Genomic DNA, 23,451 nt, shown 5'->3' on the forward strand with positions numbered 1-23,451 from the left:
TAAGCATCCTATATAATAGAATTCTATCAAGTGGAATCAAAGCTCAAATTAATTAAAGGGATTATTTATAAATGATGTCCATTTACATCTAGATTAAGTGTGATCTGAAACACTCATGCCGACATTACACCTTGAATCTGAAAATCATGTACGTCATCTATATACCATAAAAAGCTAATGATCAGTCATCAAAACTATCAATTGAAATCTCTTAGACATAATGAACTGCATTTCAATTAAATCAATCATGATTAACATGTCATGATGCCATGAATTAAATTGCAGGCCATGATACTTACATGAGATTGATATTAATCATTCTAATGGAATAATTATTGTCAGCTCCAAAGTGGATTTTAATTAAGATAATGTAAATATTATCGAGTATGCAACACATTATCAATGACGTGGTGGACATTTCTTTCTCTAATATGTAATACTGCCTGTCTATATGTTCGGTTTTCCTTTTGTAATTTGTTGTTACACTTTATTTCCACTTACAGACATAAAAAACACGCATTTGAAAGTTTAATAAAATATAAAGTTAAAAATTAATATCAAGACATATGTAGACACATATAGATTTTGTAGGTACATTGCTCTTACGCATTGACTTAATACAATTTACATTTAAGTGAATGTCTATAGTGTGTAATAACCATGGCACAAATTCACAAATTCTTATGCACTCATATTAGGTATATAAGTTCGATGCAATTTGCAGTAGATCATTCAGTCTTAATATCAACGTTGATAAAGCAACCTAAGAATCCTTAGAAAAAATTAACTTATTTAAAAAATCAAAAATGGCATTCAAATTGTTCGTTGTTTTGTCAGCAATCTTCGCTGTTTCACTCGCAACCATCTCTGGAGATTACGGTTCAGTCGGAGTCCAAACTGATCAAACCATCAGAGTACGATTAATTTAAATAATTAAAAGTGTCAAAAATAAAATTAATTAAAATATTTTTATAGGGAGCATTGAACACAATCTCATCATACAGCAAAGCCGTCAACACCGCTCACTCACAATCATACGTATCAAGAAGCGACTACACAAACAACCCAGGCATCATCGCTCACCCACTCGCCTCAGTTGTCGCCGGTAAGTTGAGCAAAAATTTGAAGTTGAAATTTGTTAAATAAACTGATTTTATTTATAATTCAGCCCCAGTTGCCGCCGTTGCCGCTGTTGCCCACGCTCCATACCCATATGCTGCCCCATACGCCGCTCCATACGCAGCCCCATATGCCGCTCCATTGGCCTACAAGTAATTATCAATTCATTTAAGTCCTGATAATAATCATCTTAATTAATTAATATCCTTTTCCCAACAGAGCTGCTCATCCAGTCCTTTACCACTAAACTCTACAACATCACATCGGTAGAAAGTGAAATGTAATCGATTGAAAGAACTTGATAATTGAGTTTCTGAAATAAAGCTTTTATTTGTTGAGAAAAAAGTATATCACTTGTTATATAATTATTTATTTTGTAACACAGAATTATTTGTTCTTTAAATTTCAACTTTAGCCCTTGGCCATACAACTTGTTCAATCCAATCGAGATATTCTGATACTCTCGTGTAAACACCTAAAAATCAATCAATAATTATTAGTAAACAATCAGTCATGCAATCAGTAATGTGATGAAAAAAAGCCTTTTCAGTCGATTGGCTAGGCAACAAAGGATGTGGGTTGGATTCCCCACCAAACGCCGATTTAGAATTTATCGCAATTAAGTAGACATGACAATGATTCGCACAATGTTCATGACATTAGATGTAATTAATGATCATGTTGCTTATGACAGCATTCATGTAAGGAAACGTGCCTACGCGTCTATAAAGTCAATATCCAATTAGATAAAACTGAATCAACAAAGCTTGTCTACCATTGAATGTAATACTCTCATGACTAACTGATAGTGATAGTGTTACTGTTTTACAAAACTGCCTTTAGCAAGTTTAACTGCAATTTTCTAGCCATGTGCATATAAAGTTGAATCACCTCGTAAAGTATAGTTCTTTTGTAGTGATCTTATACTTTATAATTCTTGTGAACTCAATCAACGGGGTATTAATGTCAGAATCATGGAAATAGCAATGAACTGACATGATTAATGAATCTAATATTTCTTCTAGCTAGGATTATCACTAAAATGTGATTTTTACTGACCTGGAATTGACGAACCACAACTAGCACCGAATGATGTAACACCTGTTATCAAAAATAATTGATAAAGTACTAAAAAAGCCTTAAATTTGTCAATAATTACCTACGATGGTATAGAATGGATCAGCAAGAACCGTTTCTTTAATTTGAAGAGGTCCACCTTTTGTATTGGATATGCCAACATTAATTAAAGTTAATTAACACTCATATAAAGGGACTACAAACCTGAATCACCTAAATTAATGAATAAGCTTAATTAGCACTTGATAATGAAAAAAATAATCTTTCTAAACTTGCCTTGACATGCATCGATCGAACTTCCATCAGGCGTAGCGCCTGTCGCACACATTTGTGTTATTCTGAGATTGTCTGGTATTTTACTTAAACCAGTGGGTAAATATTTTGCACGACATTCATCTAATGGAAGTTCCCTCAAAAATGCTTTCATCATCCATGTTGATCTAAAATAAATCGTTATAAGTATGACGGAAGTATTACGACAAGTCTATTACTCACTTTTGTCTTGTTTGCACTTCTATGATTCCAAAGCCGCTATCAAAATAAACAATATAGATTAGCTATATGTATTAAATTGTATTGAATTGACTAACTTACGTTATTATTGCCTGCTCATTTAATAATGTTGATTTTGTGTATAAGCATGCTAGAAATTTATTATACAACATGAACATTCCTACAAAATTTAAGAATCAAATGTTTTGATCGATACCTGGTCTAAGAGTCCTAGAGAACTCAAATGTTGGCGGTGTATTCATCTCAATTAAAGCAATATCATTGTATTTTAGTCTTGAAGTGTATTGTGGATGTAAGTGGACTACCTATGAGTTATAACTTATAATTAATTAAATATTCACTAAAATTTTCAAAAATAGATCATACTTTAACATCGATCACAGTAGCGTCAAGTTCATCTGCGTTGTCTAAAGAGGTTTTTCCAAGAAGTATCTGTAAAAATAATGAATTTAAGAGAACTGACGAAATTTGAATGCCAAATAGAACTTACAACTTTCGGTTGTCGCTGCTTGCTATTGGCACAATGAGCTTAATAAATAGTCAGAGGAGATAAATAGTTATTGGAAAAACCCGTGATAATAATAATTTATACATGTATAACATACCCGCTGTCAATACAAAATTCTAAAATAATCAAGTTTGTATAGTCATTATTAAAGTAAAACGAAAGATTCTTCCCGTTTAATACTCACTCTACTGATCAAACTACCACCACAATCCCATGAAGGATCTTTTGAACTATCAAGTTCATCTTTATAGCCCAAAACGACTTGATGCGGAAATTCCCCAACTTCAGTGCGATTTCCGTTCAAAATGTGAAAATCAATACCTAAGAAATTCATTTTCTTGATTTTATCGCATGCTTGTACTGCTTTTCTTGGCACTTTTGGTATTGTTTGTAAATCATCATCACTGTAAATAAAGTTAATAGAGTTAAGTATCATATTACACTAGTTATATTCTATTAGAACTACTCTGTGTACACAATATCCCCTGGTTGATGCTTCTTTGTTGTAGTTTGCATAACTAAATCAACAGGCGGTGGTGGAATATCTTCTTTGCAGCATATTATAACATTCCTATTTTGAAAACCACATTGCACTAACTGTCGTACTGTGAATTGCTTATTCTTTAAGCCGTCTAAAGCCCACTTGCACTTACTATAAATAGATTATCATGATTTTTTTTTGTATTTGATAGACAATTACTTAACTTACGTCTGTACTCTGCATATACCAGTAGATCCATCAAAATTAGGACATTGACTTCCCTCTAGAAAGAAATAGTAAACAAGTTCAGTTTTGTTGAATTTATTTTTTTTAGTGTTCCGGATGACTCATATTACCTTCATGAGAATTAATTAAAACTACGTTCAGGAAAATCACAAAAATATATTTTAAAAACATTGTCATATATTATATGTCCGATTAGGCAGATTAGCAGACTAGTATTGATAGACGTAGTAAATAAAATTACGAAAAAATTTCCAAGAGATTCTGTGATTTATGAGAATAACATTAAACCTTCTACTAACACACTTGATAATTTCTTTTTGACAAAAATATGACTTCAAGTTTAATTTTAACTTTCTGTGGATTTTTTTGAAACTTGTTTTTTTTCTTCACCTCCTGAACTTGATATTTTGGTTTAAAAATATTTAAATTCACATTGTATATTGTAAATACTTCAACATAAAGTCGATAAATATCATTGCGAAATCATAAATCACAAAATTAAAATTAGGCACTACAGAAATTATACTCAGTACGAAAGAAGAAAAAATTTTTTTTTACTGATAACTCTCTTGCTCGGATGAAAGTCAAAACTGTAGTGGATGCTCCTCAAGAATCAGTGTATCATCAGTATTTAAAAGATCATTTCCCCTTGTTTTTATACTATTTAAATACACTGATTTCTGATTGTATAAGATTTTTTATTAGTGTTGATATGTCACATATCAAATGTATTGAGAATGTGTAGAGAATTAAAAAATTAACTAGAATTCTTCTTTAACAGTGGTAAGAAGTAATGACGATCGCTTAATTCGCAAAGCGCATTCTATGATTACCTGAATTTAATTGCAAATTTTTAAAATTCTTTTGTCAAAATTAATCAAAGTAACCTTTGCATTTTATATAAAGCAGTTTTTTGCAATGTTTTGTTTCAAGTCTTATCAATCCTTAATATTGTAGATTGAATTTCAAATTTACACGTCTTATCTCACCAAAGTCTCAATTGAAATTGAAAAATTCTACCAAAAATCTGCTATTTATGAACAAATTTTTTGGCGCCAAAATTTCATTTGTGGCCCAATTCTGTTTTATCATACAATAAACAACTCAACAAATTGAAGTTTTTCAGCCATACATTACCATATTATCAGTCAAAGCGATGCTAACTGTGCATTTCCTTTGTTTATTCGCTAGTAAAAAAAATCCCCTCAAACCTTTTGTTTCATTTATTCTTTTTAATTAAAATTTTATTAATACTTTATTGCAAAATATTTTTTGTTTTGTTTTTTTTTTTTTCTATTAATCAGTAATAATTTCAGACTTCTCTTTTGTATGGATGTATTGTTTACGATGTACATGTTGAAGATTTATCGAGGTTTAATGATTTTGAACATCCATTGCTGAAAACTATTGTTAGGATCACAAGGCATTAAGGATAGAGAGGATGAGACTGGATGAACTGCTATACACTTATTTTGTGTTCTATGAAATAGTGATTTTGATTCTGTTTTATAGACCCACGGACCGTCTACAGTTCCAAGTCGACAATAGACGAGTTTGATGCCTGTTGAATCAGCATCTACACATCTTTCACCAATACCTAACTGTCCAGCTGCATTGAGTCTAACTAGCTGATTATTTCCATAGCCATGACAGTGCTGTAATCCAATAAGACTAGGTGGTTGACGACCCATAGCATCAAAACATTTCATATTAGCTGAATTGATAAGCTCGCCCCAATAAATGTTCTCTGGCAATTGTGGATATTTATCATACACATCATAAGCAACATTTTCCATAAACCAGGAAAAGCTTTTACATCCCAATCTCTCTTTTAATGCAAGTTGATCACTAATATCTCCCATTTCTAAATATCGTGCACTTGGCTCACGAGTATAGAAATATTCTTTATGCTGATCATCCATCCATACTTCAACGACTCTCTTGTAATTTATTGTAATTAGAGGGCCTTTCTTCTTTTCAGCTAATTTGCCGAAATTGTAAGGCATGAAACCTCTATACACATGACCGACACGAGAGCATGGAACCCACATGATTTTTCCACCGCACTGCCAAATCTAATAAGAATTTACAGTTATAATTCTGTCAATTGGAATGTAGCACAAAATGATTACCTTGAAACTTAGCTCAAAATTTTCACCGCCCCAAACTAGAAGCCCTGGATCATAAGCACCTAGTTCCAAAAAGTACTTCCTGTTGATAGCAAATAGACCACCTGCATGCGTCGGAGAATAATAAGGTTCACTACTATGTGCGCGACGTTTCTCTTCACGCTTAGGCAACTCATTCTCTTTGTATAGCAAGCCCTGTAAATAAATTGATTAATCAGCACGGCAGTAATTTGATTTATTGACACAATTTACACACCCATTCGAAAATTCCACGGAAATTATGTCCTTCTCCATAAACTGGTCTATACTCGAATGTCTTATGATCAATTCCATCAATTATTGGTACTGTCATTGTCTTTTCGTCAAATGCAATTGGTGTCAAAAGTGGAACCAGCCAATTCTTATTTACTTCACAATGTGCATCTAGAAAAACTATTACTTCTGCTAATGCCTCTTGTGCTCCTCTTGAACGTGTCCTAATCAGACCTTCTCGTTCTTCGTTTCTTATTACCCGAACTTTTCCATCAAATCGTTCTATATATTTGTCTAATTTATCCTTAAGATCTGTCTTATCACTGTAATCATCAACGAGTAAAATTTCTTTTAAAAATTGTGGTGGACTTCTATTGAGAACGCTTTGAACTGTGCGCATTAGTACCGAAAAGCCTGTTTATGAGAAAAGTAGATAATTAGTCAGCTGAATTTAAACAATAGAACTGTAAATTACCTTCATTATGAAATACAATTATTACTGAAACTGTCGGTAAATTTGCTGGATAATTCCATCGTTTACACTCTTTAGGTCTTGTGTCTTTTATCGTACGATTGAGAGATATTTGATCAGATGCAAACATATTCATACCATATTCTATTTCAGAATCGTCAGAGTTAACGGCTTCTGTATCAAATGGCAAGCCTCCTTCACCAGGTCCATTAAAGTGTTCTTCCTCTTTCGGTTCATAATTCCCATGTCCTATAAATTGATCAAACAAACATTAGTTTTTATCTGTTATTTCGCATGATAGTGTGAAATTTTGTCATTGGAAATAGGTCAAATACCTTCAGACAACAGATGAACGTCTTCTTCTTTAATTAATTTTGATGCTAATCTTCCATTAAAAATTTTACTTGAATTCTTCCTGGTTTCTGAATACTTAATTAATAAATACAGCAGGGGAATGATACAGAGTACTAAACCTATTCTAATTAATCTGCCCTTTCTTGCATAAACTTTCATGTCTATTTCCTTTCTTTTTTTTTTGTTCTATTAAAATGTCAACAATAAAACCAGAATTTTTGCCACGTCTCGTATTTAATTAAACGTGAATGAAACTTTATATACTTCAACTTTATAAGATTCCTTATACAACATAATTTCCTATTTACAGATCTTTCTATTAATCCAGTCACTTAATCTATTTAATTTTGCTACTTTTTAGTTTTCAATATTTTTTTTTCTTTTCAAATTTACTTTAAATATTTTATGACCGTTTTTGTCGGCACTGTTTTTGTAGTATTATTAAAGAGATATGATGTAATTTTCTGAATTGAAAAAGTTAATTCAATGGGTAATAAATGTATATTATCAGATAAGATATAAGATTTATAGATAAAGAATTATTTAATAGAATTAAATTCAGTTGCTCAATTTTGCTCACTTCAAGTTTGTTTTTGAATAAAATTGTTGTTTTGATGATTCTTGTCCGCCTGTCTGTTAACGGATCTTGAGAATATTTCATGTGATTTGTAGTTTGTTGACCTCCAAAACTAATTGATTTGTGTTGCAACTAGACAAATGAGCACAATTTCTCTTTCTGAGCCTAAATCATTTGAAATGAAATAAAATTGACAAATTTTCTTAAAATTTCACTGAATTTTCATCAAAGTAAGCTCAAAAAATTAAAAAATTTAAAAGCACAATAAAAGCTTTAAAGAAAACTTTGCAGCATAATCCAGTAAAACAAGTTATACAAAATGCGCCGTATGTTGGAGAAAATAGGCGTCATGAGCTTTCAACTTTACCCGACAGAACAGTTCAAACTGTACGGTTTAAATCATTAAATCAAGTTTAAGTTTTCATCACAAGTTTATTATTTTGTTTGATATTATTTCTAATAGTTTTGTGATCAAAACCCGTTGAAAATACAACAAGTGATGTCTGAGGATCAACAAGAAAATGGAACTTCCAATGGAGAAGTTCCGGAAATTGAATTAATCATAAAAGTAAGTATAGCGTTAGATTGCACAATTTTTTTAAAAATTCAAAAGTAAAAATTCTTCAAAATATAAGAGGCATAGATATATGTGCTGGATATTACATCCAATATATAACATTTATAGTCGACTCAAGCATTACTTGTTTTGTTTATTTGACCTGTTTAGATGAAATTATGATTCACTCTAAAATGAAAATGTTAAATACATTCATTGTTAAATCTCTTTCTATACATAAAGTTACTAACATTTTTTTGGACGGGAGAAAATCATAATTGTAAATTGTTATTATAAATCTACTTGCGCTTAAACTCTTTTCTTCTTATACCGTCTCACAGTTTTATTAGCTTATTCATCATAAGTTTACTTTAAGTCACATGATATTTTATGAGAAAATAATTCAGTTGTGCTGTAAATGATTCGTACAACCAACTTACAGTAAAATAATATTGATCTTGGCTACTTGAGGCTCAAGATTCGGCATATTAAAAAAAATAATATTTACACATATGCATGATGAGAACAGACATCAGAAAGTTATTAGACAATTCATTTATTTTTAGCAGTCTCTGTGAATTATATCATCGTAAAAGATGATGTCCATGATCACAACACACATTGTTTTTCGTGTGTATTGCTGTATAATAAAGTTTTTTTTGTACATCGCTTATCTATTCGCATTGTGATAAAAATGAGTGTTCTATAAAGAGAGAATGGAATTGCTGTTTAAATTATTTATCAATTAATTAGAGTCTTTTAAATGTGATAAAAAATGTGTGAAGGCATTTTTTATATTGGGCGCTAAATGACTTAACTTGAACTGTAAAATCACTATGGTGTTATGTTCTCAATGCTCCTCTATTAATTACAATGTATTATTGTGTACTTATGTGTGATAAAATAAGGCATAGAGTACGACATAAATGGGTGATTTGTAATTCATTTATGATTGTACCCATTGCAATTACGGCTCTAATGATGTTTTAAAGCAGATAGGTGTGGTTCATTGAAATGCTTACACAATTTTTTTTTGTTCACCTTTTTAAGAGAAATAATACAAGAGTCATACATTCACAAACAGTATGTGTACTTATGGATATTTTCGTACTCTATTTTTTTCAACTAGGCTTCAACTATCGATGGCCGGCGAAAAGGTGCTTGCTTGTTTTGTCAAGAATATTTCATGGACTTGTACTTATTGGCAGAGCTTAAAACAATTAGTCTAAAGGTATGTAAATTAAATAATTTCTCAAACTCCTTACTCATCAATTTTTATTTATATGCATATTATTTGCAATGATAACTAGTTATTATGGTCAGTATGTTCACTTGTTTGACCGGTATTAAGTTATCGGTGATGAAATTCCTTTGTGTTCTGCATTTGAACATAGAAAGTCATTATTTAATGCTTCTATGAAAATGAACGTTATTTTGAATTTTTGAAAATCGTCAAAATTGTTCAGTAATTCATTTTCATTTCAATTCAGTTCAGAATTTTTCAAATTTCATAAATCGGTTATTTTTTAAAACTCAAAAATTCGTTATTTTCTAAATTTATTTTTTAAGTTTCTAAAATAAAACATTAAGTCATCGAGAATGCGTTTTCGTGACTGACTCATAATATTTTTCAATCATTAATTTTATTTCATCATACTAACATAATACACCTTCAGTAATTGAATTAAAAATTGTTTACATGAGAAACTACATCATTTTTTTTTTCATATGTTTATATCGCTGATTACTCGTGTAGGTCACTACGGTTGACATGCAAAAGCCACCACCGGATTTTCGTACAAATTTTGAGGCAACACATCCACCAATTTTGATTGATAATGGACTGGCAATTCTTGAGAATGATAAGATTGAACGCCATATTATGAAGAATATCCCAGGAGGTCATAATCTTTTTGTACAAGATAAGGAAGTTGCAACATTAATTGAAAATTTATATTCTAAATTGAAATTGGTGCTCGTGAAGAAGGATGAGCAGAAGAATAATGCATTATTGTCACACTTGAAGAAGATAAATGATCATTTGACACAACGAAACAGCCGCTTTCTCACCGGTGATACAATGTGCTGCTTTGATTGTGAACTTATGTGAGTGTCAATAGGAAATTGAAATCAGAATATGTCAATATACATATCTATGTAATTATTATGCAAATAAAACTTTATTTGTTCGTATGTTTTTTAGGCCTCGATTGCAGCATATTCGCGTTGCTGGAAAGTACTTCAGCGATTTTGAAATTCCAGTAAGTGTAATACAACATATTTTTTATGACTCCAATGATCTCATGACATTTGTATGTTAACAACTTGTTACTTTTGTTGTAGACAAATTTAGCTGCATTATGGAAGTACATGTATCATATGTATCAACTAGATGCATTTACCCAATCATGTCCTGCAGATCAAGACATTATAAATCACTATAAACTTCAGCAGGTGAGTTAATTAATACATCTATATATGCATATATGCTATTTAATCGCGTATAAACAATGGCTATAAAATATTACCTTCTTTTGTTTCTCAAATTGCTCATTGATATTGAAAAACATTGTATGTAGGCTAAGGGTGATCACAAGGTACGTCAACGAATCAAATTGATGTGCTTCTTTATTTATTGATCAGCAATCATTTCCCATATTATGATTATTTTAACAGTTGATTTCATTAGCATTTTTATTACTAAAACTATTATTGATATTTATCGATATAACTTTAATGTCTGTATTTATACAAGGTTTATTGCTTTATGCCTTTGAACCTGTTCATGGCTTTAATTTGTTTATCGGTTAGAGTTTGTTCACAAGTGCTGTCCATTTGATTTATTCATTTATCATTTAATAAAGAGTATCGTATAGCTTTAGACATTGAATTTTGATCCTTAATGTTTTGTGACGTCATTTGAGGATGATACATAAATTGAACAATAGCTCAATTATTAAAATCTCATTTTAAAATTATAAATTCAGCACAAACCTGGAAAATCGTGTCGGTAAAATTCACAAGCTGTCATATTCATCATTGTATTAATTCTAGGGGTATTCAACTATGAATGACTTTTCCTTGAAAATTAAATTAGTTTTTTAGTCGACTTTTATTTAATAGTTGTTGCTGATAATCATTTTATTATCGTTTTCAGTAATTTTTGTGAAAATATCTTGATTTGAACTTGGAAAATTAACTTCATAGTTGCATACCCCTTGACAATCGTTTCAAATCTTAAAAAACCGTTAAAATTTTATTATTTTTTTTGTATGAATATAAAGTTGCAATTAAACAACCTTTTCATATCCAATATGAATTAAGTTATTTATGACCTTCTATTATTTTTGCTTACTATATTTTTCAGATGCTAAAAATGAAGAAGCATGAAGAATTGGAAACTCCAACCTTTACAACATCAATTCCAATTGACATCACAGACTAAGAATTTTTTTGTATTTCTTTAGACAGAAATGGATGTACTGCTTAATAATATCAATAATTCAGTAAATGCTTAATATACAAAAAAAAACAATGATCATTGATTAAAAAAATACAATTTAAACTTTTATTTAAAAGTATGAAATCTTTATAAAATAAACACAAAAAATGAGTATTACCATTTTTATTACAATTACAATGAAACAGCTTAATTTTGGAAAGTTATTTTTTTATTCCAAAATATAAAAAATTTATATAATGAAGGATGGAACGCTATAGTAATAAGAATAAAGAAAGAAAAAAACTTTGCGAATAGAAAGTTATGCAAAATAAAAAACAAGAAATTCTAAAATTATTTTTTTTTCAAATGTGCCTTTTTTTACCAAAAGTAAAAGAATTTTTTTAATGCTTATCCAGTGGAATAAACTTCAAATTATTCATAAGCATTTGTTAGAGCAATTAAGTTAACTTTTGCATCGGGAATTTTAATTTTTCTTTTAATATTGGATGTGGTTACTTTCGTTTCTTCATATTAGCTTATTTTCTATTTTTTCCATTTAAATTTATATGTAAAAATCACTAATTAAAGTATAATTTCAATAAAAAAACATATTGAAAATGGATTCTATGCTTTATTAATTTTATGGCGATGATAATTGTTTACTACTTTATAGATGCATGCATGCAGCATACAGCACATTGGATGATTTTTGGTGAGAATGAGTAAGAATTTTTCTATTTTCTGCGTCGATTTTTGAATTAAAGGTGAAAAATCAAACATTTGCATGGTTTTAATTGTGGACCAAATCACTACAACAGCTTGAATTTGAACTAATTTGTATAAACCTCTCAACAGTTTTAATATTTGACTAAAACCATACAACATCATTAAATTAGAAATAAATAGCCAAACTTAAAACCATACAAATGTTTTTAAAATTCAACTTTGATGATTCAATTTTAAAATATTTAAAAGTCGTTATTTTTCTAATAAATCATTAAACAGCAATTATTCTTTCATAAACATCATTAACGTATGCCTTAATCACAATCAAAGTTTATTACATTTTCATTTCAATAAATTCCACAGTTTAGTCATTGATTATACGAATAAAAAACACAAAACCGGCTTTAAAGTTCAGCAAACCGGCTTTTTGCAAACTGCACAAAAACCATAAAAATTTTCATTAGTTCCAAATGATTTTTTAAACAACAAAGTTTCAACCTCCAATATTAATAAATTACGACACAAATGAACATCTGCTTCATCTATTTTTATTTATTTTTACAGTTTTTATTCTTTTCTTTGTTTAATTATTCATCATGTACTAGGAACAATCTTTAAAACTTTTCACTTACTCATTGACGAATGAAGAAGTTTTAAGCTCCTCACACACAAAAATAAAAAGCCGGCTAAGAAAGTCGTGTTCCTTTAATTTGTCATAAAACAACACATTCACATCACCTCACCAAACAATGTCGGCTTCAAAGCTGTTAATAATTATAAAACAATTAACAGCTTTATTGCTTTAAGTCAGACTATACACGTTTGTTAACATGCAATTATTTAATGAGTTAAATAAATGACTCATTCATTTCCGTTCAGATTGTGACGTAAGATAATTTTTGTTAATTCAATACTTATTCGGATAACGAAAATATAATTAACAATCATTTAACTTTTTCAGACATCTTATTTATCTTGTGCTTCATTAGCGTCTGATTTAAGCGAATATATGCGTAATTTAATTCGATTTGACAGGATAATTGGATGTTTTTGTTGTTGCTTTTGGCTATAAAAATTTGAAATCTATAAAACTGAAAAGGAAGGTTTAAGCTACCTATGGAACCTATGGTAGTTATTGCCTCAAGTCAGGTGTAGATGATTTGACCCCTGGATTACATAAGCATCCGTCTAATTGTTGAAAACGTTGTTATTGATCTTACTGGATCTTGACTTTCTTACATATTTCAAGAAATCTGAATCTTAATAGATAATAAATCCACAGCAACATAAAATCCGGCTTTAAAAAGGCGCATCATTTATCATTATGCAACTACCTGTAAACAAGTTTCATTGCCTTCAACATTTTAATTCAAATAAATCAGCAAGCAAATTACTGTCTGAAAGTTAAGAAAAACGAACATATACTTCAATTCCCATGCGAAACATCACCTTTAAAAAAGTTTTATATCATTTTCATTGCAATCTCGCAGACGTTAAGTAGGAAATACCAACAGTTACTAAACAAATCAGAAGTTAATGAATCGTGATAATCTTTTTTGGTTAAGTTGAGTTAAGAAGAAAAAAAGAAAAAAGTTACAGCTGAAAAGGAAAAATAAAAAGGGAAAGATAGACATAGATGCTTATTTTCTATTGAGTTACGTGCTAACAATTGATAGAATTTTTTTTTAAAGGGATAGCATTTTCCAATTGAAAAGTTATGGGGATTTGAGTGCTGGTGACGTGAGGATGTAAACTTTTTGAACTTTTCCTCTTCTTTTTATTGTCTTGTGACTGTTATGACAAACATATCCAATACCCTTTTACAACATAAGCCTATAAAGATTTATATTTTTGTCCTTTTTAAGCGACGTTCTCTGAATATGTTGATGAATTCTTCTTGTTTGTCTGTCTGTCCATATTTTTGAAACATTTTTTGACAGATAATTTTCAAAATTTTTTTAAACGTTAATTTTTGACATTTTTGACTTGATTTTCAAACAGCTTTTGTCAGTTTATATTCAAATAATTTTTGACAGTTAATTTTCAAATAATTAATGACCGTTAATTTCACCTTTATTATTTCATGCGTTTTCGTCAATCATAAGCGATCACGCCTTCACTAGTTTCCATCTGGTTACACATCTTGTTGGGTAATATGATGGGAAAATTTGTGTGAACAGATTTATAGCCAACTTTTATTATTGTGGTTATTGAGTCAATGAAATGAAAATTGATCTTGATGATGATTTCAACTCTCGAGTTCCATTCAATAAAATATTAAGCATCATCATTTTTGACTTATTGTCCTAATTGATATTAAATGTCTTCATAAAAAATATGAGAAAATTTATTCCAATAAAGGAAGAAAGAAGTAAGAAAAACTTCTTCATCATCTAAGGCGGTATAAGGTAGAAGCTATAAGAATTCACGTGTGATAAGAAAATTTGATATGAAGTTGATAAAAGGAGGTGTTAACATTTTATGATCGAAGCATGCGTACATCAATTTCCTATGGAATTCCTCGCTGGAAATTGAGAGAGCGAAAGTTTTTATAAATGATATGTTATTGGAAAATACTTCTTCATTCTGCAGGTAGGTGCTGACGGAGAAACACTTTACTATTTTTTTCCGGTTCTTTTTCTTTCGTGGATTTCGTAATTTTTGTGATATTTTGAGTTTTTATAAGGATATTGCCTCTTAACACGATAGATTTTGTGGACATTTATTTTGGATACACGATTTATGTTGACAAAATGTTGAAAACTAGTTGTTCTGTGCTTGCTACTTTATAATTAAATTCTTTTGAATTTTAAATTCTAAAATTTAAATTTAACCTTTGGAGTGTAAATCACATTAGTTATTTTTAAATAAGTAGTTATAATTAGAAGAACTTCCTTACGGATTTGATAAATGAGATGTTTATTCTTCGAAGTTTTAAATCAGACTAAATATCTACATGAAGGGGACTATCAACTATGAAAGGGGAAAACAACTAATTGTAGTTTTATATAATTTAAATATAAAATAACCGTTGGTATAGCCTTAACATTAAGAATTTTATAATGCAAAATGAGGACATTCAGAGTTCCGCACATCAATACTTACATTCTACGTCACATACTTAGTAATGGATTACTATATAATACTTACAATTTAATATAGCAGTTATGATCCAATTCATCCAACAAAACTATCATTTAATTCACATATTTCATTCCTTCAAGCCCAATAAATTTCCATCCTCAAGGAGGTACTTACGAGAACTATAAGTATAACTCTTTTAAGCACAACATAAATCGATCACATAAATAGCAATTTTTATAATAGGAAATTTCCACATACGACTATAATCTTACGAAACTCATCATTCCATTCTTACATGGTCATATATATACTTACAATGTGACTGCTTTTCCTCCGATATTTTCTTTGTACAACAACAGTGGCAGCAGCAAGTAAAGCAATGAGATAACATTTGGGGTTATTTTCATCTCTTTGTTGTGTAAGAAAGAAGAATTTCTGATCAAACAGATTGAAATTTTAATAATGAAACTTTTTGAGGAGAAATGTGATTGTGAAACATATGAAAATGTCAAGAGAGAAAACACTTGAGAGCTGAAAAGGTTAAAAATGTTTGTAAAGGCTTGCAAAGAAAAGTTCAAATATTAGTATATCCTTCGTATAGAACACATATCGTATTGTATATCCTCAATGGTTATCATAATATCTCTGTAATTCAGTGTTGACGATTTTTTTCCCCATCATCATCGTAGCCGCTTCAAAATTCAATTCACTTTTATGTTTATGGTTTTATTTTAATCTTAACAATTGAAGAAAATTGAAAATCCCTTTTCTGGTTACATTTAGATCCCTTTATGATGGAAATTTAAGTTTTATCAATATTTGATCAAATAACTATTTGAAAATTAATTATGGAATGCTGTAATGGAAACAGTAACACTTGTAACTGTTTTAAATGTGTTTGCCTGAGGTTATGTAAACAGTTTTTGACAGTTTTAAATGTTTAAATATTTTGGCGGCAAAATTTGGTCACTTCGAAATTTCTTTGATTAAATTTGAGCTTAATTGACTTCTAAATTGGCTTTAAAAGTAGAAATGCATTGACTATTAGTGAGCAAACAGATTAATATACAATAATACTGTAGATTAAATCTTAAAACAGAAGTTTTTCAAGTTTTTTTTTTTCGACAAAAACAGAAAAATTTCCAAAATATTTCCCAACAACGTTGTTTTCCTAACCCCAACCCTCATATAACTCGTGTCTATTCAACGAAAAACCAAAAAACTGATACAGGAAAATAAAAATATTGTCTAATAATTTTATGATATTTGCTACTGACATTCTCCGGAATTACATTTTGCGGTGGAGTCTTCATCCATTGTTTTCGCATTTATTTTATTTTATTTAATGAATGTAACTTGCTTAAAATATGATATTTTTATCTCATTTTCACACAATAATTAGCTATATTAAATATTGCATTTATCATTTCATCGCAATTATAGTAACTGACAACTGAAAGTGAAAACACAATTATTATTATCATTATTATTAATATTTTGTACTGTATATACACATTGAATGTCAAATGTACAGAAGAACACAATATTGGGATACAATTCTGTTGTTTCTCATACTAGTAGGGGTTTTATTAAGTTTTAGCAGCTGTGAATTTAAGAGTTGTTTTGCATATTTGGAGGACTTGGATAGTCTTCAGAACAATTGCACATGCACAAATAGCAGTGCATGGGTTCGAATCCCAATCATATTGATTATTTCTTAACCGACCATAGTTTTTTTTGCCTCCAAAATGTATGTACATCCAATTCCAAGCATAGGAACCCCTACTCCGTCATCCACATATCTGATGTTGTCTTTTCGTCTGTCTCTTATTGGAAAGACAGAAACAAAAATATAAATTTTTATGATTGGCAGTTAATCAGATTATTATCAAAAGAAATCAAGTGAATAATAAATGATAAGGTACATGATGAATAAGACAAAATGATTTCTGATTCATAACGTAATAGCTTTTTGCCTTTTGTATTTATTTTTGTCAATTGATTTTGACTTTTGTGCGTTCCTTCTTAATATGTACACATAACATACATATGGTACATTAAGCATGCATCCAGTCAGTCTGTATGAATATGAATATGAATATGATGTTGCTGTCTCTCAGTGGCTCAGTGGTTAAATAAATTTATCTAGACCTATGAAAAGTAATGCAAGGAAATTTGTCTGTCTTCCTTCATATATAAATATATATGTTTATAAATTTTAAGAAATACAAACAGAACTTTTCCATTAGTACATAACACACTTGTTTGTTTGTTGCGGATAACAAGTGAATAAAGGAGAAGTAAAAAAGTATGAGTGAAAGTCAGGGTGAGAAAAAAAAGAATATATATACATAAATACTGGTTATTTTAGAATGAGTCCCTCAACCAACATTCAACAATGAATGTGGCATTTTCCTTCCAGAATATGACTTTTAATAAAATTACAGTCTATTTCGGATGAGACAGAAAATTGAAAGTAATTCCCTAAAACGTCCAATGCAGTATACGCATCATGCTTTCAATAGATAATTACTTTCCTCTTTACTTACTTAGAGTTATAAAAGTGAATTAAGACTTTGGAAAGTGGGGATTCTGGAGGAGGGGGATTGCTACCTTGTTGAAAGTTTGCCTATAAATTCTGGTTTATTGTCTACATACTTAGGAGTTTGACTATTTAGGAGTAAATGTATGGAGATTACCCTTGCAGGCAAGAACATGCTTTTAAGTGTAGAGTAAGCTAAGAATATGCTTGCGAGCTTGTTCAACTCTTGAAAGCATGCTCTTTAATACAACCATTAGGGTCAAGTATAAAGTAGGTCAAAACTAAGCATACGGCCTTAGGGATGATCTTTGCTTTGAGTTAATTCACATTCTATTACACACTCTAGTAGGAATCATGACTTGAATGCCAAACAACTAAAATACTACATTTAGGGGTATATCCCGGTAGAGTGGAGACTTAGGGTCAACCCCCTCCCTATTGGATCCTAATTTTCAAAGCATGCACTAGGAATCAGTCTCTACGCCACTATGTTTTTAGTATTTTATCACCAAAATTTTCGTCATAGCATACATCCCCCAAATATGAATATGAAAAGCTATTCAATTTCATTCGAAGATGCTTGAGATTTTAAACACATTAAACTAAAGTCTCAGGATCTTTCATCGTTACAAATATAAAAATATAAAGAAGACATTAATGAAAATCAAGACATTTCACATACTGCTGTTGAAAAATATAAACATACAGTCATCCACGAAATAAGAAGAAGCAAAACATTTCTTTTATATTCAATTAAAACACAAGGAAAAATGATATGCGAAAAAGGGATGAGAAGATCATAAAATTACATCGTAAATTGCAAAAATCAACAAACTGCGTGAACTTATTCTTCTACGTATTCACATTTCAGCACTTGCTTCCTCACTCTCTTTCTCATGCCATGCTAGAAATTGAAATAAACATATGGCTCATTTCCGTCTTCACATTTGCTTTTCCTACATTCGGGAAGTCATATTCGCTTAAAATTTCAATCTATTTTTTTTATCAGCATTGAATGAGAGAAAATTGTGCACGAGTTGTAATGATATGATTTGAGTCAAGAGACAGAGATGTATAATCTGAAAAATTCATTGATTTTCGCGAGACACACATAAGACTGAAAGTGTCGAAACAAATTTCCAAAAAAAAAGGCACAAGGAAAAAATCCATTTAAATTGTTTTTATTCCTTCTGTTACTACATATAAAAATAAATTCATTTTAAAATTGTTATCAAAAAGAATGGAATTAGAGACACATATTTATTTGCTTTAGAGTAAAGCCCCAAATAATTTCATTTTTCCATCCCCATCTATTACTTCCTCTTCTATTCTGCATAGAATGTTAGAAAAAATTATATTTTTTAATGTTACAATGAGATATTCACACATTCAAGAGGGTGGTTGGATGTTGAGGTTATAAAAATATGCTCGCAAGGAATAGCAAAAAATTTAAGCGTAATTTGATAGGCAAATTGTAGACAGACTGTTTATGTTTGAAGGAAATTGTATGAATTTGCTGAACTTGTATCTAAATTTATTTGAATTCTGTAAAATTTGTTCTTGCTGAATTCAGCTAAGCTAATTGATATAAAATTCTAGCAAATGTTGAATTTGCCCCATATAAAAATTAAGTTGAATTCAGCAAAAAGAGTTGAATTCAGCAAGATAAGCTGATATAAAATTCTCGGCAAAACGAATTTGCCCCATATAAAATTCTCAGCAAAACGGATTTGCCCCATATAAAATTCTCAGCAAAACGGATTTGCCCCATATAAATTATTCTCCGGAAAATGATTAAGAACATATGGTTCGCCTTTGTCGCCGAAATTCACATCCCATAGATCTTCAAACTTGCCTTTTCAACTTATATTCATTTTGCATTTAAGCACAAAAATTGCGGAAAAATGGGAAAGCAAAAAGAAATATTAACGCTTGTTAAATTTGAAGTATAAGCTGTTAAATGTTATGACTTTGACAAAAAAGCAAAAGAAAGACTCCTATTGATACATAATAAAAGGAAGTGCTTATTGAGTTTAACAAATAACCGCTATTATGTATTCCTCGCTGACTAAAAACCCAACAGAAATATTATAATGGAATAAAAATTTTCCGCTTATTTTCATAGAGTGAAAAACTCAATTTGAAATGAATGCAAAATTTCTTCCATTAAATTTGTTTAATATGTTTTGTTAGGGGCTATTAGTGTTAGGGAAAGAAGAATTTTATTTATTGTTATAATAATATTGTTGAACAAATACAAAAATCCCATCAAATTATGTTGAAGCACGTAGAAATGTTATTTTGCGTAAGAAATTAAAATTTCACACTTCTGCATAGAACATTAGAGAAAATTTTTATTCCAAATGATTCGTGCGACCCAGTGCGGACAGACAAAGTAAGATTTGAATTTGAAAATTTCAAAATTATTCAATTTTAAAATTCTTTGTTGATAAAAATTTTCCAAAATTTAAAATTGCTAAAACATTTGTTTGTAGCTGAATTAAGATTGAATCAACAAGAATACAGCTTTGCTCACTTGAAACAGAGATATCTTAATAGTTTTGACAGACTTAAACTAATTAGTTTGTCAGAAATTTCATTTCAAAATTTCCAAGTGGAGAAAAATTTTTCCCGCCAATTTTAAATTTTATATAAAAGTTTTGAAACAATTTTATTTTCTAAGCTACACACTGGGTAGACACGTATATGTATAATTTTACGAAATGAACGAGTGAAAATTTTCTTCATTTCAACACTCGGTAATAAGCATTAAATCATTTTATCCGCGAACTTATGTGGAAAGTAATACGTTTATACATCTAGATCTATCTCTATCCGCGTTGTCTGTATTTTTATGTGAGGTAAGTAACTTTCATAATTAACATTTTTCTCATTATTTTCATTCAAAGTTATAACTAGGTTGCTTCCTTTATGTATGTGATAATATCACTTTCCCTTCATTCTAGCACATCGGTTATATGCCATGCTTTAAATAAGGAAATAAAAAGGAAATTAAATAAACATGAAGAATTTTTGAAAACAGGAAGTTTTTTCTTCCGATTTAAGAAGACTAAGTGTTGTTGTTCGTAGTAGATATGGCTATGAAAGAATTAAGCTTGTGTCTATTCGGTAAGAATAAAACAAGAAGCCCTTCGTTTATAGACGTTCGAAATCGCTTATAATAATCATAAATATACTATGACGTTTATTGCTTGGAATTGCATAATAAATTATTTCAAAATTTAACTTAATGAAATGTTTCACACTCTGCCTTTTCATCCTTCCTCATCCTACTCATTCCTTTAAATAACATTTCAGTTTCATTATATTTAATTAGAGCTTCAATGCGGAGCATTTATTTGGGGAGGGAATGGATGTTTTCATGTATATTGAACATTCTTTTTACTTTAAATTTTTTTGTTGTACTTCCTTGCTTGGTATCACTTTCTTGTGCTCCATAACATTTCACTTTTGTGAAAATAATTCATGATTTTCTTTCTGTAATTATACCTGTAAACGTTTCCAATTACAATTAACTCAAATGACAAGTGATTCATTACAAGCACATGAACCAATTACGGCCGAAATTTATATTTTTTTACTTTATGGTTGTGCTTAAATAAACTTATTAATTTTCAACGACACTTTTCAATACGGAAATGTTATTAATTTTCATTTGATTGCTGGCATTTGGTATGGTTCTGTTCTATCTGTCTGCTGGGATTCGTACCCGAGCGACACAAATCAAATTGAAGCCGCCTATTATCGGCTGCCACAAAAGCTCCGTGACGGAGCCTGCTTCTTTTATGTTGCAAGGCTCGGGGATTGCTATTTAGTATGAAGCTCTCTGTGTCAAATGTATTGTCATGAGCATTGTACAAAGCTTTTAAATTCAGGAATCGAAATCATGCTCTCAAAATACAGAGGGTCATTCTGTTTGCTAACCATCAGGTTACAGAGCCCTTTCCTCTCGGAATTTTTGAAATGACTCAATGTCAATACTAAACAATCATAGTAGGCCATTATTTTTTTTTTTAATTTCTTATAATTTGAAGTTTTATTGAAAAGTGAGAAGTGTTGCTGACAATTCGAAAACAATCCTGGATAGCTCCCATCATCAACACTGGAAATTGAGTATGCAGCCATGCTACAGACTTCCGCGTCCAACAGATAAGTAAAAAAATTAATATTATGAGTCCATTCCCAAACGTTCTAATTGCTCATCATTGTTATTGAAACCAATACTGAATTCAAATGACTCAATATTCATCATTAATTGAATTGATGTCAGCGAAAAGTGCGCTATCAAGTGTGACAATTCTCATTACCAGTGATTATAAAATAAACACTAAAAATACTGAAGTTGAATGTTATCAATAAATAACATAATTTGATATTAAATATTCATGTAAACGTGCGTGAATAGCATGGGGTATGTATGTAGGGGATGAATGAAAAAAAAAACTGTTTGAAATGTGATTTTGATTTATATAAAACATTGCGGAATTGCTAGCAAGTGAGTTTGAAAAAATTTTATCTCACAAATGACACTCAATATTGCACTTTCGAAAACCATAAAATCAACGTAAACTATTTTATTTGTATAGAAATTTAATTTTGCATGAAAATAGATGTGAATTTAAATGGTAAATATACATGCACATGTATATATGTATCGAGTCCATGTGGAACGAAGATAGAAACGCTCATTTGCAAATATTTATTCCATCATTAATTCAATTTTAATATCTATCGCTTCTCGCACTTACTAAAATTTATAACTTTGAACAGTGAAAATGAAGAAAACTTCCGAAAATATTTTTTTTATTTCATCCTTCCCTATATCCTCCTTCCCATCCACAATTCATGTCAATGAATGGTATGTCCTGAATGAATTTGAATTAAATCACTCATTAGATCATTTAGAATTTGAATAACATGAATTTTTCGTCTGTTTTTATTTCGCCCATTGCTGGCTAGCTGGCTGACTGTTACTCATTCTATCCAATATGCACATTTCTAAAATATATTTAAATTTAATGTTGTACCCATAAAAACACAAAATCTATTTTGAAATTGACTATGCGGTTTTCAGTGCATCTCATAGCTCAATTAATTTTAAACAAAAATATTTTGGATGCAGTAAATATTCATATAAATATGGTCGTGGAGCAACAAAATTCATCTTTTTCGTGTCGCTTGGAGTATGAGTTCAATAAAAGCCAGTTGGGAATAATTGTCGCTTATCTTATTTCGGAGGATGTGGCGCATTTTGAATATTAATTGTATTGATTATGTAGATGCTGGAAGTTATGAACTTAGTTGATATGTTGGAACATGTAGGATATGTAAGTAGTTTAAAGCATAGAAGCA

General features: G+C 30.0%; 4 protein-coding genes across 5 annotated transcripts; 2 read left to right on the plus strand and 2 right to left on the minus strand.

The window, feature by feature from the left end:
- Positions 1-806: 806 nt before the first annotated feature.
- On the plus strand, positions 807-1,388 carry LOC139094402 (pupal cuticle protein C1B). Its single transcript, XM_070645440.1, has 4 exons — positions 807-914; positions 976-1,105; positions 1,169-1,271; positions 1,339-1,388. The coding sequence occupies exons 1-4, from the start codon at positions 807-809 to the stop codon at positions 1,364-1,366; spliced, it is 369 nt and encodes a 122-aa protein (XP_070501541.1). The 3' UTR covers positions 1,367-1,388.
- Positions 1,389-1,517: 129 nt separating this feature from the next.
- Positions 1,518-4,532, minus strand: LOC139094403 (serine protease persephone-like). The gene is made up of 15 exons (XM_070645441.1): positions 4,055-4,532; positions 3,927-3,981; positions 3,684-3,869; positions 3,402-3,621; positions 3,315-3,333; positions 3,200-3,237; positions 3,076-3,141; positions 2,906-3,014; positions 2,791-2,839; positions 2,692-2,727; positions 2,473-2,636; positions 2,401-2,409; positions 2,279-2,335; positions 2,179-2,220; positions 1,518-1,594 (listed from the first exon to the last, which is right to left on the minus strand). Exons 1-15 carry the CDS (start codon positions 4,119-4,121, stop codon positions 1,518-1,520), a joined length of 1,194 nt encoding a protein of 397 aa, XP_070501542.1. The 5' UTR covers positions 4,122-4,532.
- Positions 4,533-5,193: 661 nt separating this feature from the next.
- Pgant7 (N-acetylgalactosaminyltransferase 7) lies at positions 5,194-7,551 on the minus strand. The gene is made up of 5 exons (XM_070645536.1): positions 7,133-7,551; positions 6,801-7,046; positions 6,330-6,739; positions 6,077-6,268; positions 5,194-6,019 (listed from the first exon to the last, which is right to left on the minus strand). Exons 1-5 carry the CDS (start codon positions 7,308-7,310, stop codon positions 5,309-5,311), a joined length of 1,737 nt encoding a protein of 578 aa, XP_070501637.1. The 5' UTR covers positions 7,311-7,551; the 3' UTR covers positions 5,194-5,308.
- A 542-nt stretch (positions 7,552-8,093) lies between these two features.
- Clic (chloride intracellular channel protein 5) lies at positions 8,094-12,080 on the plus strand. 2 transcript variants are annotated; one of them, XM_070645519.1, is made up of 7 exons: positions 8,094-8,296; positions 9,414-9,515; positions 10,041-10,390; positions 10,488-10,545; positions 10,628-10,738; positions 10,864-10,881; positions 11,652-12,080. In XM_070645519.1, the coding sequence occupies exons 1-7, from the start codon at positions 8,228-8,230 to the stop codon at positions 11,727-11,729; spliced, it is 786 nt and encodes a 261-aa protein (XP_070501620.1). In that variant the 5' UTR covers positions 8,094-8,227; the 3' UTR covers positions 11,730-12,080. The 2 variants fall into 2 exon arrangements, with proteins under 2 accessions (XP_070501620.1, XP_070501621.1); XM_070645520.1 differs by lacking the exon at positions 10,864-10,881 and having other exon boundaries at positions 8,095-8,296.
- Positions 12,081-23,451: the final 11,371 nt, after the last annotated feature.

This window comes from Chironomus tepperi, unplaced genomic scaffold (assembly GCF_022539635.2).
Source record: "Chironomus tepperi strain 1889 unplaced genomic scaffold, CSIRO-AGI_Ctep_v1 contig_354, whole genome shotgun sequence".
NCBI classification, from domain to species: Eukaryota; Metazoa; Arthropoda; class Insecta; order Diptera; family Chironomidae; genus Chironomus; species Chironomus tepperi.

What these genes read in the sequence shown, in the direction of transcription:
- LOC139094403 (XM_070645441.1), bottom strand. Translation starts at nt 4,121, where the DNA reads ATGACAATGTTTTTAAAATATATTTTTGTGATTTTCCTGAACGTAGTT. An exon ending in CTCTAGGACTCTTAGACCAG is followed by an intron (nt 2,840 to 2,905) that starts GTATCGATCAAA and finishes ATAAATTTCTAG; the next exon opens with CATGCTTATACACAAAATCA. An exon ending in AATGAGCAGGCAATAATAAC is followed by an intron (nt 2,728 to 2,790) that starts GTAAGTTAGTCA and finishes TTATTTTGATAG; the next exon opens with CGGCTTTGGAATCATAGAAG.
- Clic (XM_070645519.1), top strand. Translation starts at nt 8,228, where the DNA reads ATGTCTGAGGATCAACAAGAAAATGGAACTTCCAATGGAGAAGTTCCG. An exon ending in TTAAAACAATTAGTCTAAAG is followed by an intron (nt 9,516 to 10,040) that starts GTATGTAAATTA and finishes TTACTCGTGTAG; the next exon opens with GTCACTACGGTTGACATGCA. An exon ending in TGCTTTGATTGTGAACTTAT is followed by an intron (nt 10,391 to 10,487) that starts GTGAGTGTCAAT and finishes TATGTTTTTTAG; the next exon opens with GCCTCGATTGCAGCATATTC.
- Pgant7 (XM_070645536.1), bottom strand. Translation starts at nt 7,310, where the DNA reads ATGAAAGTTTATGCAAGAAAGGGCAGATTAATTAGAATAGGTTTAGTA. An exon ending in AATTGTATTTCATAATGAAG is followed by an intron (nt 6,740 to 6,800) that starts GTAATTTACAGT and finishes TCTCATAAACAG; the next exon opens with GCTTTTCGGTACTAATGCGC. An exon ending in ATTTTGAGCTAAGTTTCAAG is followed by an intron (nt 6,020 to 6,076) that starts GTAATCATTTTG and finishes AATTCTTATTAG; the next exon opens with ATTTGGCAGTGCGGTGGAAA.
- LOC139094402 (XM_070645440.1), top strand. Translation starts at nt 807, where the DNA reads ATGGCATTCAAATTGTTCGTTGTTTTGTCAGCAATCTTCGCTGTTTCA. An exon ending in AAACTGATCAAACCATCAGA is followed by an intron (nt 915 to 975) that starts GTACGATTAATT and finishes ATATTTTTATAG; the next exon opens with GGAGCATTGAACACAATCTC. An exon ending in GCCGCTCCATTGGCCTACAA is followed by an intron (nt 1,272 to 1,338) that starts GTAATTATCAAT and finishes TTTTCCCAACAG; the next exon opens with AGCTGCTCATCCAGTCCTTT.